Consider the following 17,408-nt stretch of genomic DNA (forward strand, 5'->3'; position numbering starts at 1 on the left):
CTCGTATCTGGGCCCATACCGACGATTTTTATCGGTGTAATTGAAACGTTCTGAATTCCTATCCTAGTCGTATAGTGAATGCTTGCAGGGAATTTATTTAATCCTCATGAAAATTCAGTATGAACGATGAAACTCCTCATGTACCGAGTCCGATAGCCCAGCCCTGCGACGTTCAAGAACTCGACGTACTCGATGAATAATGAACTGATACTCACGAATTCATCATATAATGATGCCTGTAAACCGAACGAAAAATAAAAATCTTAAAGAAAAACTCAATCTCAGACTCCAAAGTCGATAGAAGTTTACTACTTAAGAACTTCTACTTATCTTATTACCCGTTTTTAAAAGTACTTAAGAAACAATAGAATCTTGGAATTTTCACTTTCATAGTTTATCGCTGGCTCATTATTATAAAACAAAATAAATAGTCAGCGTAAGCTTAAATACGGAGCCGCTTAAGAGCCAGCACCGGTCGGTTCGCAGTGGAGTGGTCGTCGCGCGGCGACTTCTCCAACGTGTGCGGCGCGCGCGAGCTGAGCGCGGCGGGCGCGGGGGGCGCGGGCGGCGCGGGGGGCGCGGGGGGCGCGCGCGTGCAGGTGGCGGGCCTCACGCGCGGCCGCCGGTACTTCTTCCGCGCCGCCGCCGGCAACCTGCGCGGCTGGGGAGCCTACACCGTCTCCGTGCCCAGGAGCGTCGTGCCCAGCAGTGAGTATCGTCTGACGTGCGGCGCAGCGGCGTCGTGGAATGCGATCCTTACGTGGCAGGAGAAATATTCTAGGATCTCAGTTATACGTGTGATTAAATAGAATACTCTATTTTGTCTTATGGGTGTCGAAGTAGGCGACAAGGAGATCAAAAACTATCAGTCCCTATCGGCCATTGCAATCGAAAAGTGAATAAAGATAGACAAACCTTCGATTTACGAATTCTATGCAACTTGCTAACAGCTCAGCTATATTGCGCACTACCAACAGTTCTCGATTAATACGACTTTAGTCATACTACAATACTATTTCGCTTCATTACTTATATCCGCTCTAACTTTACTTTCAAAGTTTCGATAAAATCTTCGTCAATGTTCAAAATTCCATTTTTTCCCAAAACCAAAATGAATATTATAAATTGTACCCGCTCTCGAGCAATGATATCGCGTGAATTCGAGGTCAAATATTGTTTGCGCGCAGGCTGGCGCGACGCGTGCGCGCGCGCGGGGCGCGGCGGCGGCGGCGGCGCGGGCGCGGCGCTGGAGGCGCTGTGCGCGGCGGCGGGCAGCGCGCGCCACCGCGGGCACGCGCGCCTGCCGCGCAAGAAGACCACCATCCGCCAGCTCTTCACCGCCGCCAGCAAGTTCCAGAAGAACCTCCGCAGGTGAGCGCCGCTCGGGCTCCGACCGCTGGGTGCCACTCCGCTCGAGTCCCTTTCGCTGATGCACTCTCCCCCGCAGGGGCGTGTACCTGGCGTGCATCATATACCACGAGGACAAGGTGCTGGTCACCAGCGAGGAGTTCCTGCCGGTCATAGAGGTGGACGAGACCTACCCGGCCTGCATCTACACCGACTTTCACTGGCTCATGAAGGTGATGATATGCGACGATTCTGTTATTATAATCTGGTGATTTGATTGTAACGGTGATCGATATGAATTTTATTAATACATTAAAAAATATTTATAGCAGTGGGAATACCCTTAAAATTACGGACGTAGCTCAATTTTATCTTATTTAAAAACATTACCTTCGGTATTCTGAAATCTCACATTGTTTCTGTCCGATAACCTCCCGAAAGATTAAACGTCGATCAAACTGAAACCGATATAGATAATCGACCCATCCTGAAATCTTTGCCAGCTATCTAACTGATATGTAGTAACTTTTGTTTTTTACACTATCGTGAGTACAAAAGGGGTTTTCTCTTTATATTTCTAAAACAGCAAATGAGCGCTAGAATAGAATTATAGAATAGGTTAATTTTTTTCTTAATTCTATACAAGTCAATTCAAATGTACTCATAAGAAACCATTTGAAGAAGTAAACTCTTATTTAACTTCCAAGTTAAATTAACTATTTTTTTTAATAAAATAATCTGAGTAACTATCATTTTATTTGTACCTTTTTAGGCAATAATATTTAATTTAATGTGGAGGAAAGAGGGGCCCCTCTTGAGTGGGTTCAGAAAATATCAAATTTTATCATATGCTGTCTATATTTTCTATTTTTGTATATGTATATACCTCCTTATAGCTTATTGTCGTGTGTATACTTACTATCTATATGTACTACTATTAACATACTAATAAAACCAATAAAAATCGAACAATTTTTTTTTTTTTAAAAAACGTTTCTTAAGTGACTGATTTCTGACAAACATAAAATATATAACCTTCTCTTTTTTTATTTGGTTACATGTTAAATGATATACTTTTCTGCAAAGGTGTCGTGTTCCTGGGATGAAGTGAAGTCACTAAGATCAGATATGGAGAAGCACACCTCCTCCTCGATACACTTCAGGTTGAAGCTGCTCACAGCTGCAGCACAGATGCAATCCGCGCTATGTATACAAGACTTAGGTAATCATTTTTAAGTACTAATATTATTATCGCTACCATTTGTGTAATTTTGGCATTTGTTTATTATTTACTATTTATAATTTGTTTAACAAATTACCATTTTCCTAGCTGAATATTCAAGCTTGTGATAGAAATTAATACAATAGCGCAGTTTATTTTACACAAAGATAAATACAAATAGTTTACATATGTGTCACTTAAGAGCGATTCTATGCCGGCCTATGCGCCTTTGACGCTACACGATAATAACCCAAACATCCATTATTTAATCTAGAAATAAATTTAATAATTTTCAGGTCAACTGTACCACAAGCCACTCCGAGACGCTCACGGCACGGTGGTTCTTTCTTGTGTGAATATGGTCAAGTCGCCAAAATCTATCTCCGCATTGAATTCAAGATGGGCTCCAGTTTCCAAACTCAGACGGAGAGTTCTCAGTGAAGATAACACGATGGGGGAACTGCTGATGGCGTCTGTCCATGAACAGATCGCTTACCACCAGGTGAAGTGTAATTTTAATCATCCACATCTGGGTATAACAGTATTATATGATAAAGTAATTCTGTCGATATCGAGAGTATCTTCTTATTCTTATCGTTTGTCCTTTCCAATGACGGGGTCCTGTTCTACGTTTCTCACATTTTGGTCGTATTATAGAGATCTTCTTTGAATTCGCAGCTATATCTTTCTGAAAAGAGTCAATGGTCGTCGTTTTAATCCTCCTCGTCTGGTTTGGTCACTTCTTAACATGCCCAAGTAATGACCCTGAAATCTTTGAAAGCGCTTTGAACGTACTCGTTTTGTGGACCCTTGGCACTCCAGCATCTACCGCATGCCATAGTTATACAAAACTAGCTGCCGAACCCGACTTCGCCGATGAGTTTTAGAGATTGATCGAGAGGTGTCAGTATAAACAATGTGCGTCCTAGAACTCCAAGCTTGCTTGCAAAGCTTACAAACCAGACTTCATCAAATACGGTTCATCGGTTTGGTCGTGAACGAAAACCAAATAAAAAGACAGAGTTCAGACTCCTTGCTCGTTGTGATAACGTCAGTGCGCTAGCAATTTGTTCTCAGGGGGGCAATTTCTCCCCCTTACATTAATGTAATTCGTTTATTTTTTACCTCGTAACTCTTTTGCGCTCTTAATGTGATTAAATTTATTAATACGAAGTTATATTATGTATTTTAATTACATTTCTTTTTTCACTTTATTTCGCATTGTTTTGTTCTTTATGACATAATAAATCGATAGTCACGTGATTAATGTTGTCCATTATGTCGTCCCATAAGACTCGCAATGGTGACAAAGATATGCTGCGTCCTGCTCACACGTTTGATTACTCTATTCTACTAAATTTTCCGTGCTTAAGTTAAATAACGAGGAGTGCTAAATTAATAATTTCCGCTCCATGACGATAGAAATAGTTTTCCCGAAGAGTAAAACTCAACATTCAAATAATATATATCATTAATAAACATTTTGTAATTATTTTTGCAGGTATCCAGAGATCAGTTACCCCGTGGTTTATACTTAGGCTACCTCAAGCTGCAATCCTCGGTTGAAGTCGTACGGATCGTGGCTCCAGCGAGAACCCCTAACGTCCCTCCACACACTAGAATAAGGGATAATCCGCATGTGTCCGCGTAAGTTCTAAACAAACTGTGTATATTATTTTCTATTAATTATTTTTAACACTTATTCTAAGTTGAAGTTAAGGTCACCATTATTATTTAATATTGAAACATTATACTCGCCTATAACTACGGAAAAAAAAACTATTTAAAGAAATTATATTCTAATATTACATATGTGAAAATCTTAAGTATTTTTTTAATTAAAAAAAATACATATGTTATAGTAAATTCTTTAACAGTCAATAACTTTTTATATTCTCATTATTATATACTTTTTCAGAGAAGAATGGGAGTACCTAAAATCTCACTCGGGAAAAACTGCCGATGAAACACAATCTATAAATAATTTAGTGTCAATTGGAAACAACGAACAACCTTCAGAATCTCAAGAGATGTTCATCGAACAGATCGCCACGGCCACGCGGAGACTCTTCCGAGACATGGAGATACCGGACGAGAACGTCAGCGCCCACCGAATATATGATCTCGAAGTTATTGAACTCAACCACGATGTCAGTTTCATCATGATATGTCCGCCGGCGGAGCAGGCCTGTTCCGTGCCCGGGCAGAAGGAGATCCTGCTCCAGAAAGGAGATCTTCTAAGTCTTCCCATCCAGGCTTTCGAAATGATCCACTTACAAACTTACCATAATAACATTTTAAATAAATACTCAAAACTAAGCTGTGTATTAGAGTTAGATGTAGCTTTAGCCGCCCATTCCCAAAGAGAAGCGTTCTCCTGCAGCGAGCTCCAGACTGCGAAAGAGAGATTGACAAAATTAGAAGATCTCCAAAACAATTTAAACCTAATATGGAAGGCGGAGCGATGGCTGATGGACCTGATAGGTTTCGCGAGAGATAAAGATAAAGCTGGCCCCAGTTCGGGAATATTGCTCAAAAATGTACTCGACAATACCACGTCCAAAACTTCTATCGATGGACCGGACTGTGGGGATTCCGAGAAAGATATCAACTTAAAAATAGATTTACTCCAAATACCTCCACGAGACGGGAAAATTACTAAAACGTCGCCCGGCCGCGGCTCCTGGCCCGGACCGGCCGGAAACGGAAACCATACTAGCCTACATCCGGAATTTAGTAAATCTGAACAACAACTTAGTCTAGCTCCCCGTCAGACCTCAGTTTCAACCTTAAATCTGAGCGGTTCGCAATATCTTCATTCTGATCCGAAATACGCCAGAAAAGGAAGCGCCGATTCCCAATTCACACAGTCGAGCATCATGAGTAATAATTACATGAGTAGCAATTCACAGTTCGACATCAAATCTTCAGGTTCTCACGTCAGTATTTCCAACAACCGCCTTCCTCCATCTCGGAGCGAAGACACGTTAGTGCTTCAAAACGAGAACATTGAACCAAAGCCACGCCCTCACAGTATTAACACCAGCGTCTCCACATCGTCCAGCCCACTGCTGATGGTGAAGAACTTTTATCCGGGAAGCATGATCAGTGTGAAAACTGGCAAAACGAACGTTTCAGAATCCGCCCAAAGTCTGTCGAGTGACTCCGAGAGCCAAAGCTGTCCCATTACGACAGCAGTTCCGCATAAAATCCGTCCGTCGAATCACCGAATACAGTGCAACGTTATTTCATCGAAGAGCATGAATAATGTGAAGAGTTCCGAAGTGGACTTCACGGACACCGGCCAAGACTTGTTCAGCAAGGGACACTGTGTCAAGCGGCAGCCGTTGTTGGAAACGCAGGAAGAAATAGAGTATAATAATAAGGTTCCTAAGACTGATGGCAGACAGAGCGATACCGAGGAGCGAACTGGTACTCTACCTATAGAGCAGAGAACTTCGGAGCAAGCGGGTATTTTGCAGGTACGCATTTGTGATTACTGGAATAATTTAATTTATACTAGTCACAGAAAGCACATTCATTAAAATATGCTTTATAATATATCGTAGCACATCCAGAAATAGAAAGATCCAATAAATATTAAACTTGGGATAAGCTTCATATTTATTTGATATTTCTGTCAAGGAATTTACAGTGTCACACTACTCTAGCCTCGCGCCGGGTTGCAGGTGTTCGCCGCGTACGAGACGGGGCTGGCGGCGGGCACGTCGCTGAAGCTGCACGTGACGCCGCGCACGTCCGCGCGGGAGGTCATCGACCTCGTCGTCAAGCAGCTCAATATGGCCGCCGTCCTCAAAGGGAAATCCGGTCCAGTTTATGGTCCTGAGAAACTGCAAGACTTCTGCTTGGTGGCCGTCATAGGAGCTAGAGAGAGATGCCTGCGGGACGACTTCAGACCGCTCCAGCTCCAAAACCCGTGGAGGAAAGGAAGATTGTACGTCAGGCTCAAACATGACGTGCTAGCGGCTCTGCAGCATTCTGCCAAACAACCAGCTTACATTTAAACTTAGATCAATCTATTTTAAGAAAAGAGATTAATTTTATCGATGTAGATAATAAATACGAGATATATTATTATTATTTTTAAATGAGGTCTATATCTCCGAATAAATAGTCTTAGATGCTGATATAATAATTTTAATTTTCGGTGCCAATTATTATTTTTGATGCTTTAAACGACTAGTATTATAGTGAAGTTGTGAGTAACGATAGATGGACTCCGGAATGTTTGGTGCTTATGACTGTAAGATACATCGCTCTTTGAATGACATATTTTCAATCTTATCACTGTTAGATTCTAAAGAAATTAATCTTTGTAGCTTTTCCTGTCTGTCTGTGTTACTCGTGTATTACTCTTAATACAAATTAGATCTAGCTCTGCAGATTCCTGAGATACTTGAACTATTTTCCAGTATAAAAATCTTAATAAAATTGTCTTTAAATAGACTATACATAAAGAACTAAATCATTTTTAGTGTTTAATAAGATTATTTCAGGCAGATTCTTTCTTATATATAAACAAATTAAGAAACTTACTTTTATGAAACACATCTGTATATCATATACATAAAAAGTGCCTGATTGTTTATTTGAAAAATATAAAGTATTTTATTATATCTCACGTTTAACAGAGATTAAAAGAACTCAAATGAGTAATGATTTTAAAAATACTTCTTACATTTTTCTCTTGCTCAAAGCATATGACTACCAAAAAATTCATACATCAGGGCAACAAAAATATGTAAATAAAGTTTAATATAAATTATATACAAAATGATAGTAATGTGTGTAGTTGATATTATAAATATCCTTTGTGATTTTATAATTAATGCCGAAAGAGGGCTTTTTGAAATCAACGGAATATTTAAGAATACTTTTAGATTAACGTATAAAGTGTTACCTAAATTGCCATAACTCATTTTTTATATGTATAGATAATTATACAACATCATTTTTATTGATTATTTCTCGTAAAATAATTTAAATTACAATTTGGTAACATTACATAATCGAATCGAATCTATTTTTAATACCAATGAGTGTCTAAGAATATTTTATCTGTGCAAAATACAAAAGAAATTGTAAAATGAATGAAAATTCCTTTTATATTTCCGTTTCCGAAATTTAATACACTTTGTTAGTTAAAGGTTATTGATGTAGTTAGTACATTGTATAATAATTATTGTGAAAAAAATATCAACGATTCGAGCCATTCTTACGGATTGCAATTATTGTTACAATAAAGCCTAACTAAATGTCTTATGATGTTATATTAATAAAATTGTTTTATTTGTAGATTATTTTAATAATGTGTAAGATTCACCCCTATTCGCGGTGTTGTACATTAGAAACTAGAGAAATGGAAGTATAAAATTATGCACAAAATAAATGTATTTGAAATCTTCATTGTTTTATTATTGTCTATTTTACATTTATTTATTTAGTTTTACACATTAATTTAATTCGAAAATTTAACTAGCTTAAAAAATATTTTTTTTACATTATCCTATTTATGAATCAGTTATTCTATACCAATAAACATCAATATAAAAAAATAATCGTCTTAAGATATTATCACTTGAAAAGTCTTTTTAATAGATTTTGATGGCTTCAATATTGTTAATAACGCTAGTAAATGTACAATAGTTATGTTACTATATAAAACTTAACCTCACGGAAATAAATAAATGAGTGTAATAAGTGATGATCACGCATCTGATTAACTAAAATTGATTTGATTTTTATTGTATTATTATTCCCTTTTGATTTTTATTAAATTATTTCCCTATTTTAATGTAGACCAATATAAGTTTTATACATAATAATTGTTTTTTGCAATAAATAAGATTTTTTTTTTCTTAAATATGTCGACAACCAATTGGCACAGGTCATATCAACTATATGCATTAGACCTGAATTAACATGAAAAAATCTTAACTCCGTAAGTTAAAAGGAAGCGGTTCCAATACTACTTGTCATGGTTCACCTAACATCATCATCATCATCCTTCTGTCCTTATCCCAATTTTATTCGGGGTCGGCTCGGCATATCTTCTTCTTTACTTCTCTGTCTGACGTCATCTCAAAAGTAACATTATTTCCGGCCATATCATCTTTCACACAATCCATCCATTGTTTCCTTGGTCGTCCCCTTCCTCGATATCCATTAACGTCTATGCTCAAGACCTTCCTCCGCATAACATGCCCATGTTTCACTTAACAGTACTAACAAACATTGCAAAAAATAAAAGCTTGTAACAATGTCAAAAATTTTAAAAATGCTTTTGGCTGGGATCATTTTTCTTTGAACTATAATACTCGACAATTCAATTCAATTCTTAGTTTAATCGAATACTCAACAAGTTATCTGTTGTCAATGACGTCTGACACTGACAATTTACAACTTTAGTCAGTATAATACATACCTCGTTGTAACTTGTTGTGTATTGTATTTTAATTTATAATTAAACAATTTAGTCAACGTATGTTAGTCTCATTTAAAATACGAAAAACGTATTGAATTTATTTTGATAATTAAGTTAAGATGAGTTTAGTTGCAAATACCGGGTAAGAAAAGATTAAAGTGTTATATTTTTAAATTAACATTTCCACCACTTTCACGTAATTTATGCTTATTAGGAAGTTAGCGGGTCGTACCCTTTTTATAACGGGGGCTTCGCGTGGCATAGGAAAGGCTATCGCGCTTAAAGCGGCTAAGGATGGCGCCAACGTTGTTGTGGCTGCCAAAACAGCGGAGCCTCATCCGAAACTCCCAGGAACCATTTATACTACTGCTGAAGAAAGTAAGTGCAGGAGAATATTATTCTCAAGTTGCAATGGAATAAAATATCATATTTTCATATGTTAAATTACGTTTTATAATTATCTTTGATATAATAATAATATGTGGACTTTGGACTTGAGGATAAAAGTCCACTGACCTTTGGTCAAAACAGTTGCTCTATTACAAAATCACTTTCGCTTTTATAGAGCAACCAATAAAATTCATATTTGAATAAATTACAAAACATTGTTTATTTATATATTTTTTAAGTTTTAATGGCAACATGTAATAACTATTGTTTACAATGTTATCTTCAAATACTTTAACTATTGAAACATTAGTCTAGTGTTCTCGGCTAGGGTATGACTATGGTTAAGAAATGTCAGTCAATAAATGTGTCTGTGAACACCTACGGTGAACTTTCTGATTAACACTTTAATAGTGCTCATTAAATATTGAGGTATAAATTAAATAATCATTTTAGAGAATATAAAGTTTCTATGACACATGTTACTATGACTATGTTTCACACAGCTCTGTTCAGCTAAAACAACGTATGACATTTTTTATACCAATTAACTTTTTGAAGCACCTATATTTGTTATAAGAATATTTTGTTTTCAATGTAGTCGAGGCTCTGGGAGGAAAAGCCCTTCCGTGCATAGTGGATGTGAGAGAAGAGAAACAAATTCAAAATGCTATTGACGAAGCTGTCAAGAAGGTATGGATTGTGTTCTATACCTTTTTAATTTATTGATTTTCTATAATAGCTATTAATTTACATAACAATGAAATAAAATAGAAATACTTTGCACTTTCTTTGGAAAGAATGACACTACTCTCGCTAGAAGATATATTACATTGAAATAAATAAAAATCATTAAAATCAATCTACAAAGAAAAAGTTACGGTCTCTAACTGGCCTCAGCCTCCTATTGTTTTTAGGAGTGGAGATTTATCTTATTCCACCATTCTGTGCAAGATAATCTGTGCGTATGTGTCTGAACCCACAATCTTGGGCAAATATTTAATCCACTGGATAATTTTATAATATATATATATTTTATAATTTCAGTTCAATGGTATTGACATCTTAGTAAATAATGCGTCGGCTATCTCCCTGACTGGCACGGCCCAGACTGATATGAAGAGATATGACCTCATGCATAACATTAACACAAGGGGGACTTTCTTAACGTAAGTAATTAATTACTTTATTTATCTTTTTTTATATATTATAGTGTATTTATGGATTAGTGACATTTAAAGTCATGTATTAATTATTTTACAGAAATTAATTTTTGTAGTGAATGTTTACATTTAGTGGTTAAATCTGTCTGTTTCAACTTTGGGCAAGCAACTCTTAAATTTTTTATACATTGTATATTTATCTGTATATTTATCCTGCATACATCATTTTGCTTGCATGCTTTGAGGACACTAGCATGTATCAGATAGACATATTTCTGCAGCTCCATTTAGGTTAGGGCATCTGGGAATACAGCCCGGGGCATTATAGAGCTTGAATAAAGTTTATTTTGATTTTGAACTGTTAGTTGTTAAAGTTTCCATCATTATGGATTATTTATTACACTTGTGTATACAGATGTTACTGTAGTGTAAACATTGATATTTCTTATATTTATATTTTCACTTAATAATAGAATTAAAGTGAATTTTACTTGTTTTTTAGGTCTAAGCTGTGCCTGCCGCTGTTGAAGAACAGCAACCATGCCCACATTCTGAATCTATCCCCACCACTCAACATGAACCCCTACTGGTGAGTAGCCGAAGCTAATGATTCAATTATAATAACTTAAAATGTATATTGTTTTCATAAATATGAGCATTTTTTAATCCAAGGGGATTTCAATGAGTTCACGGAACGAATCGGTTTCACTCTGAATTCTTATACAGATAATAAATCTTCAAATATATGTTTGTACCTTTAGGGAAAAATTTTATCACAAAAAATGTTATGGCTCACGACAATCTTCACACGTATTGTGATTCGCCCCCCTCCCTTATCTAACTCTATCGTTCCTCGGACTCATATGTCTTCTCTTGTATGTGAGAGTTGTTCATGGCTTACAAAATATATAATGCAGGTTTTCAATACACGTGGCGTACACGATGGCGAAGTACGGCATGTCCATGTGTGTGCTCGGCATGAGCGAGGAGTTCAAACCGTACAACATCGGCGTCAACGCGCTCTGGCCCAAGACCGGTATGTTACCCTAAAAAACATGTCATTTTTGAAAATTTAACTCACTTTGCTCTCAAAGGGGTTAGTTATAAATGTAAATTATTTTGAATTTTCTGTCAAAGTGTCAGACACCAATTCATTTAGCCATTTCATGATTAGACCTGAGTGATCAGAAAATCAATAAAAAAAAGTAGAGTGAACTGGCAGAAGTCACCCCGTAAGGAAAAGCGTTATGCCCTCTCCATGCGAACTTTTCATCTCTTTCGCCGTCTCTTATTATTATTTACGGCTTAACAACAATTATACTTATCGTTTGTTATTGTTTTAATTCACATGATTTTTAATTACAGTTATATTTCTTGTCTTTTGATTTTCTCAAACATTCTTAAATTATTCAATTACACACAACACTCACACACACACACACACACACACACACACACACACACACATACACACACACACACACACACACATACACACACACACACACACACACACACACACACACATACACACACACACGCACGCGCAATCGCGCGCGCATACGCACACACACGCACACACACACACTCATACACACATGTACACCCAATGGATTAAATATCTCGCTATACATATGAATTAAGTACCATTATTAAAGCGGGACGAATTAAATAATTTATCAAACGGGAGCGTGTGTTGCAGCGATCGCGACGGCCGCCATCGAGATGCTGACGGGCGACACGAGCACGAGCCGCAAGCCCGACATCGTGGCCGACGCCGCCTACGTCATGCTCGCCCAGTGAGACCCTGCCTCACACCCCCCCCCACCCGCCTCTCGGATAGCTCTCGACGACAGTACCGTCGGCGAGGGTGCGCCACCACGAGTGCACTCTGTTCCCCGACTCGCTGATCCGATGAGGTCGCATAACCGACACGCCCGGAGCGCTGTCGGTCCTACCAATTTTCAAACTTTGAACAGCTTTTGAATATATCTTCCAGCGGAACCTTTTTTAATTATTTTTTCATCTAGTAATGATTAAATTAATTTTAATATCAAATTCAAAACGACGAGGATGCTTTTTCCTAGTAAAGTTCCAATAAAAACCTCGCCATTTCTGAGATATTTTGTTTAAATAAGCCACAGTGTATATCTTAGATCTCATCAATTAGATCGATGACGTCATGTCATTTCAAGGTCAAATTTGTTTATTTATCTTTACTCCCGCCATTCGGAATCCGTTATATGTATCGTATCTTTAGGAGATGAAGTTTTGTTATTGTGAGTTCCTTTACGAATTACGTCGTTATTACATGCTTGCAGAGACCCCAAGAAGTACACCGGCGTCTTTGCGATTGACGAAGACGTAATCAAAAAATACGGTATAACGGATTTGACACCGTACGCGTGTGACCCAAGTGAGTTCAAACTTTTGTTTTAAACGTTATTTATACCAATGTTTGTTAAGTTCATTTAAGAAAGATACATTTACCGTACCCAGTACATTGAGTGAGTGCGACTCTTTCAAAGTGCAATTAGGTGTGTCACTGAAATACATGGTGAATTCAAATCGTAGAGAACGCAGATAATCTGATGTTGGACGGTTTCTTGGACGATCCTGCGGCTCTGACCCACCACCGGCAAACGGTCACCACCGCGTCGATGCGACGGTACCATACCTCAACCGTCAACTATAAAGAAAAGGTTAACTACAATTTTTATTTAACGTTTTTAATGTTTGTCTAAAATCAATCAATGTCAGTGAAAAACCAACACCGTATCGATACGACACGAAAAGAGGTAAGTTGATTATATATCATCCGTTAAACATTAACTGATGGATTAATTTATCAGTTAAAGTAACCTCGTCTGGAGGCAGAGTTCTATTCTCCTCGCAATGATCCCCTCCATTTTGGATAATCGACGTCTTAAGAGCCGAGCGAGGATTTATTTTCTAGCATATCAATCGATCAAACAGTAAGCAGTTCTACCGCCCATAGTGTATACAAAAAAATCGCCACCAGCACTAGTATTCCAATGGAATTCTAGGAACTTAATCTCATGCAGTTTAGCCGTGTTTGTCTCTGCTTAATTAAAACAATTGTCAAGGAACGATGGCGGTCAGTTTAATATAAACATAACAATGGTTAAGTATGACTTCAGACGTCTCCCCCTTTATCTACCATCCTAGTTCTGTCAATGATCACCGATGTTGTAAATCAACTGTAAATCAACTCACAGTTGTTTGGTAAGATTACATGTAAAATAGAGAATAGTAGTTCATTGTAACAATGTTACCTTAATAATTATTATGTTTTTTTGTGTAAGAATCTGTTTTCATGTTAATATGAACTTAATTTTTATTTTTGTACTTAGATATTTTGGTTGGTTTCTTTTTTGTATAAATATCACTATTTCATTAGTAATTTTCAAACATAATTATGAAAAGACTGTTTAGAAAAAGCTATTTTATAAAGTTTTGTCATTATTCGCAAAATCATAGTACCATATTGCAACTGCAAATATTTTTGTGATATTTTTAGTATATGTGTATATATATTATGTTAAGAAACATAGTTTTTTAAGCTTGTCTGAACATAGTGCTTGCTTAATTTTGTGACCGATAAAGCAAATCTATTCTACACTTTATCTAAGATTATAAGTATTCATAAAATGCTGCCTCAGTTCTTGGCAATTAGTAATGCCAATATGAAAAACAAAACAACACAAACACAATCACATACAAAAATTGTAAAATGTAAGGAAGACTTCCTTAAAACAATCAGTGTTTCTTCATTAAAAAGATTTTTTTTTTTTTATATAATAATTGTTATGATGTAACTTCAAACATTTAATAGATTAGTGGTCATAGGCTAGTTTGATTACATTTCTCTCATATATATAACTGTCATATTTTATATAAGTTGAAATGTCAATATTTATGTTGATATTGATAAAAAATATATATATATATTTCCACTATTAGATATAGTCAATATTGGTTAGTGATTTTATTTTTATTGCGTGAGGAAAATCGCCAATTTATTTAGATAGAATTCGTCCGACTGCATATTTGTATGGAAATTATTTTCCAATTTTAAATTTGGTACAGATCCGATTCCAGACTTGTTACTTATCTTTACTATTTATTTATTAATAATCAAGTTCATTATACCCACCAATAATAGACTAGATACCAAACAATGCCGAAAAGGAGTTAAATTATAAACGCATATTAATACAGACAATAAATTTAAGTAAACGAGATAATGTTTAGTTGATAAACATTACAGCAAACAAGAAGAAAATCGATCGGGAAAACTACCCAGAAAAATTAAATGAATTAGAAGTTTGTGTTGGTATATCTAAACAACACAAGATAATTATCAAAATTTGTGATTCGTCTCACTTTGTTCACAGGTAATGTAAACAATCTGTTACCTGACTTCTTTCTGGATGTTCCGGGGGAAAATAAGGACGCTGTCACAAAGGTGTGAACGTGCCCTAACATCTGTAACCATTTTTATATTAAACCTATGACCACTAATTTCGTTAATTTATTTCCTGTTCTTGAATGAAACGGGCACGAAACAAATCAATACTACAGAAATATAGTTAAACAATTTATTAAACTTTGATCTATAAATATCAAAAGATAAATATATCATTAATATGTGATTTATGATAGTACCGGCTTATCTTTGCAATATAATGTTGCCATACACATTGTTTACTTAGGAATCACAGATAATTTGTAGAATAGTGTATATAATAAAAACAATTTTAAATGTATTAATAATCTGTATCAAACATAATAATTAAATATTACAGGCTGAATCAGGTGGTCAGATTCCAGCATTATTTGCAGCCATCGGAAAATCTATTACACCTGACTTAATAAAAAAGACTCAGGCTGTATTTCAGTTCAATGTGAAAGGTAAATATGTTTTATTTAACAAATTTATATAAATTGAAGTACTCTCATTTTGTAGTTCATAATATATATGAACAAAATATAATCTACATTTTGAACTGATGTGGTGTTTGATGATGGCTTTACATTTTATTGACCTTGGAAAATAAAGGATCAATTATGTAAGTTTGTGTTTAAATAGCACAATTACTCGATATTTTTAATATATTGAATATAATTATTTTAATTAGATAAAAGTTTCATGTATTTGCTATGTAACATGTATATATATTTTGATTTTAGGTAAGGAAGAAGGAGTTTGGCATTTGGACTTGAAGAACGGCGATGGGTCCTGCGGGCAAGGAGAACCGAAAAACCCCCCAGACGCAACTCTCACCATGGACAGCAATAACTTCGCCGATATGTTTGCTGGTACCCATTTAATATAATATAGATAATTTGTTTCGTTACTCAACTGACAATTTGACTTCATCCTGATAATTGTTTTTATGTCATTTGCTTAACAAAAAAAAACAACTTGATAACAAGTTTGATTTTTTGGTTCATTTTAAACTAAAATTCTTAAGTAGAACTATTAAAAATATTTCATTACATTTACTATATATTTATATATATATATATGTGTGTGTGTGTGTTTGAACTAATGTTAAACACAAATATAAATAATTCTAATGACAAATGTTATTTATAAAGAAAATATTTATTTAAGGTAAATTGAAGGCGACAAATGCCTTCATGATGGGAAAATTGAAGATAAAGGGTGATTTACAGAAAGCAATGAAGCTTGAGAAAATGATGAAGTCACTCAAGAACAAGGTCTGAACAAATTTAAATGAATGTAAAATATTGTATATTATGATACTATGATAGAGCAGACATTTTGATACTATAAAATGGTTGATATTAATTTAAGAGTTTCTCATGTGCTATTTCACGATTTGTGCACTCATGTCGTTGGAACAATGTAATGTGTACTACGCTTTAAACTTTAAAAGATAAAAACAGTGTTATGTAATTATTTGTTATTGGCTGGGACATATGAGTTGTTCAATATTTAAAATTGCAATAATTGTAGTGCTAAGGCAGTTACGTCAATTATAAACTGTTGAATTGTTAAACTTTTGATAGACCAGAGAAAATGTAAATTATTTCTTATACATACCTCACTACTCAGTATTGAATAAATAAAAAAGTATTTATGAATATTTTTTGACAAGTATTGTGAATATTGTATTAAACTAATAAAGTGTATCAAAAAATATATATTTTTCATTTCGTTTATAATCAAATCTGACCATCATATTGTGATCTTGACTGTCCAACTAAGTATTCAGTTTTACAAATTTGCTCCAATATGACCAGAAATTGTCTTCTAGACTTAGCAATAGTTGTATATGATTAACATTTGTATTCTGTGATCAAAACATGATTAATTAACGATAAGCTTGAAAACATTATCCTACAAGGGGTAATATGTTTTCAAGCTTATCGTGAGCATGCGCAGGATACAGCATGGACAACTTTGCGCTATTATTACATTTCGCAGCTCTTAGCAAATAATACGAAAACTTGCATTTTTTGTGATGATGTTAAGCCGTCCAATTTTTATTATAATTATTTAAACATGATCTCGAGAGTACCGCACGACTTATTTGCTTTAATTATTTGGTTTAATTCGAGCAATTCTATGAATATGTTAATCAATACATGTATATAGCGCCCTATACACCACATGTATTTATTTTATTATGGTTCTGTATGTGTTTATTTTATTATAATAATCTTAATATAAAATACCTAACATGAGGGAGTGAATAGGGTGGTAACTTTTGTATGGTGCAACAGGTATAAAAGATTACAGTTATAAATTTTTAGGAAATTTTCGTATTGTTTAATACTGTATTTCTAAACG

At 35.4% G+C, this 17,408-nt stretch overlaps 2 protein-coding genes across 3 annotated transcripts in view; both read left to right on the forward strand.

Moving 5' to 3' along the window:
- LOC125065879 overlaps positions 1–7,988 on the forward strand; it is a 34,692-nt gene extending 26,704 nt beyond the window's left edge. Inside the window, exons 9-17 of the mRNA XM_047673735.1 lie at positions 487–545; positions 600–795; positions 1,188–1,371; positions 1,448–1,580; positions 2,434–2,569; positions 2,866–3,071; positions 4,071–4,216; positions 4,488–6,051; positions 6,259–7,988. Coding sequence (XP_047529691.1) covers positions 487–545; positions 600–795; positions 1,188–1,371; positions 1,448–1,580; positions 2,434–2,569; positions 2,866–3,071; positions 4,071–4,216; positions 4,488–6,051; positions 6,259–6,594 — 2,960 coding nt within the window. The 3' untranslated portion in view covers positions 6,595–7,988. The remainder of the gene's footprint in view (positions 1–486; positions 546–599; positions 796–1,187; positions 1,372–1,447; positions 1,581–2,433; positions 2,570–2,865; positions 3,072–4,070; positions 4,217–4,487; positions 6,052–6,258) is intronic.
- A 1,016-nt stretch (positions 7,989–9,004) lies between these two features.
- LOC125065783 (hydroxysteroid dehydrogenase-like protein 2) lies at positions 9,005–16,682 on the forward strand. 2 transcript variants are annotated; one of them, XM_047673604.1, is made up of 12 exons: positions 9,005–9,156; positions 9,229–9,392; positions 10,003–10,094; positions 10,449–10,570; positions 11,067–11,153; positions 11,482–11,600; positions 12,267–12,363; positions 12,886–12,980; positions 14,983–15,053; positions 15,394–15,499; positions 15,779–15,907; positions 16,206–16,682. In XM_047673604.1, exons 1-12 carry the CDS (start codon positions 9,134–9,136, stop codon positions 16,316–16,318), a joined length of 1,218 nt encoding a protein of 405 aa, XP_047529560.1. In that variant the 5' UTR covers positions 9,005–9,133; the 3' UTR covers positions 16,319–16,682. The 2 variants fall into 2 exon arrangements, with proteins under 2 accessions (XP_047529560.1, XP_047529559.1); XM_047673603.1 differs by lacking the exon at positions 14,983–15,053 and adding an exon at positions 13,139–13,266 and having other exon boundaries at positions 16,206–16,681.
- Positions 16,683–17,408: the final 726 nt, after the last annotated feature.

The sequence above is a fragment of the Vanessa atalanta genome, chromosome 8 (genome assembly GCF_905147765.1).
Source record: "Vanessa atalanta chromosome 8, ilVanAtal1.2, whole genome shotgun sequence".
Taxonomy (NCBI): Eukaryota; Metazoa; Arthropoda; class Insecta; order Lepidoptera; family Nymphalidae; genus Vanessa; species Vanessa atalanta.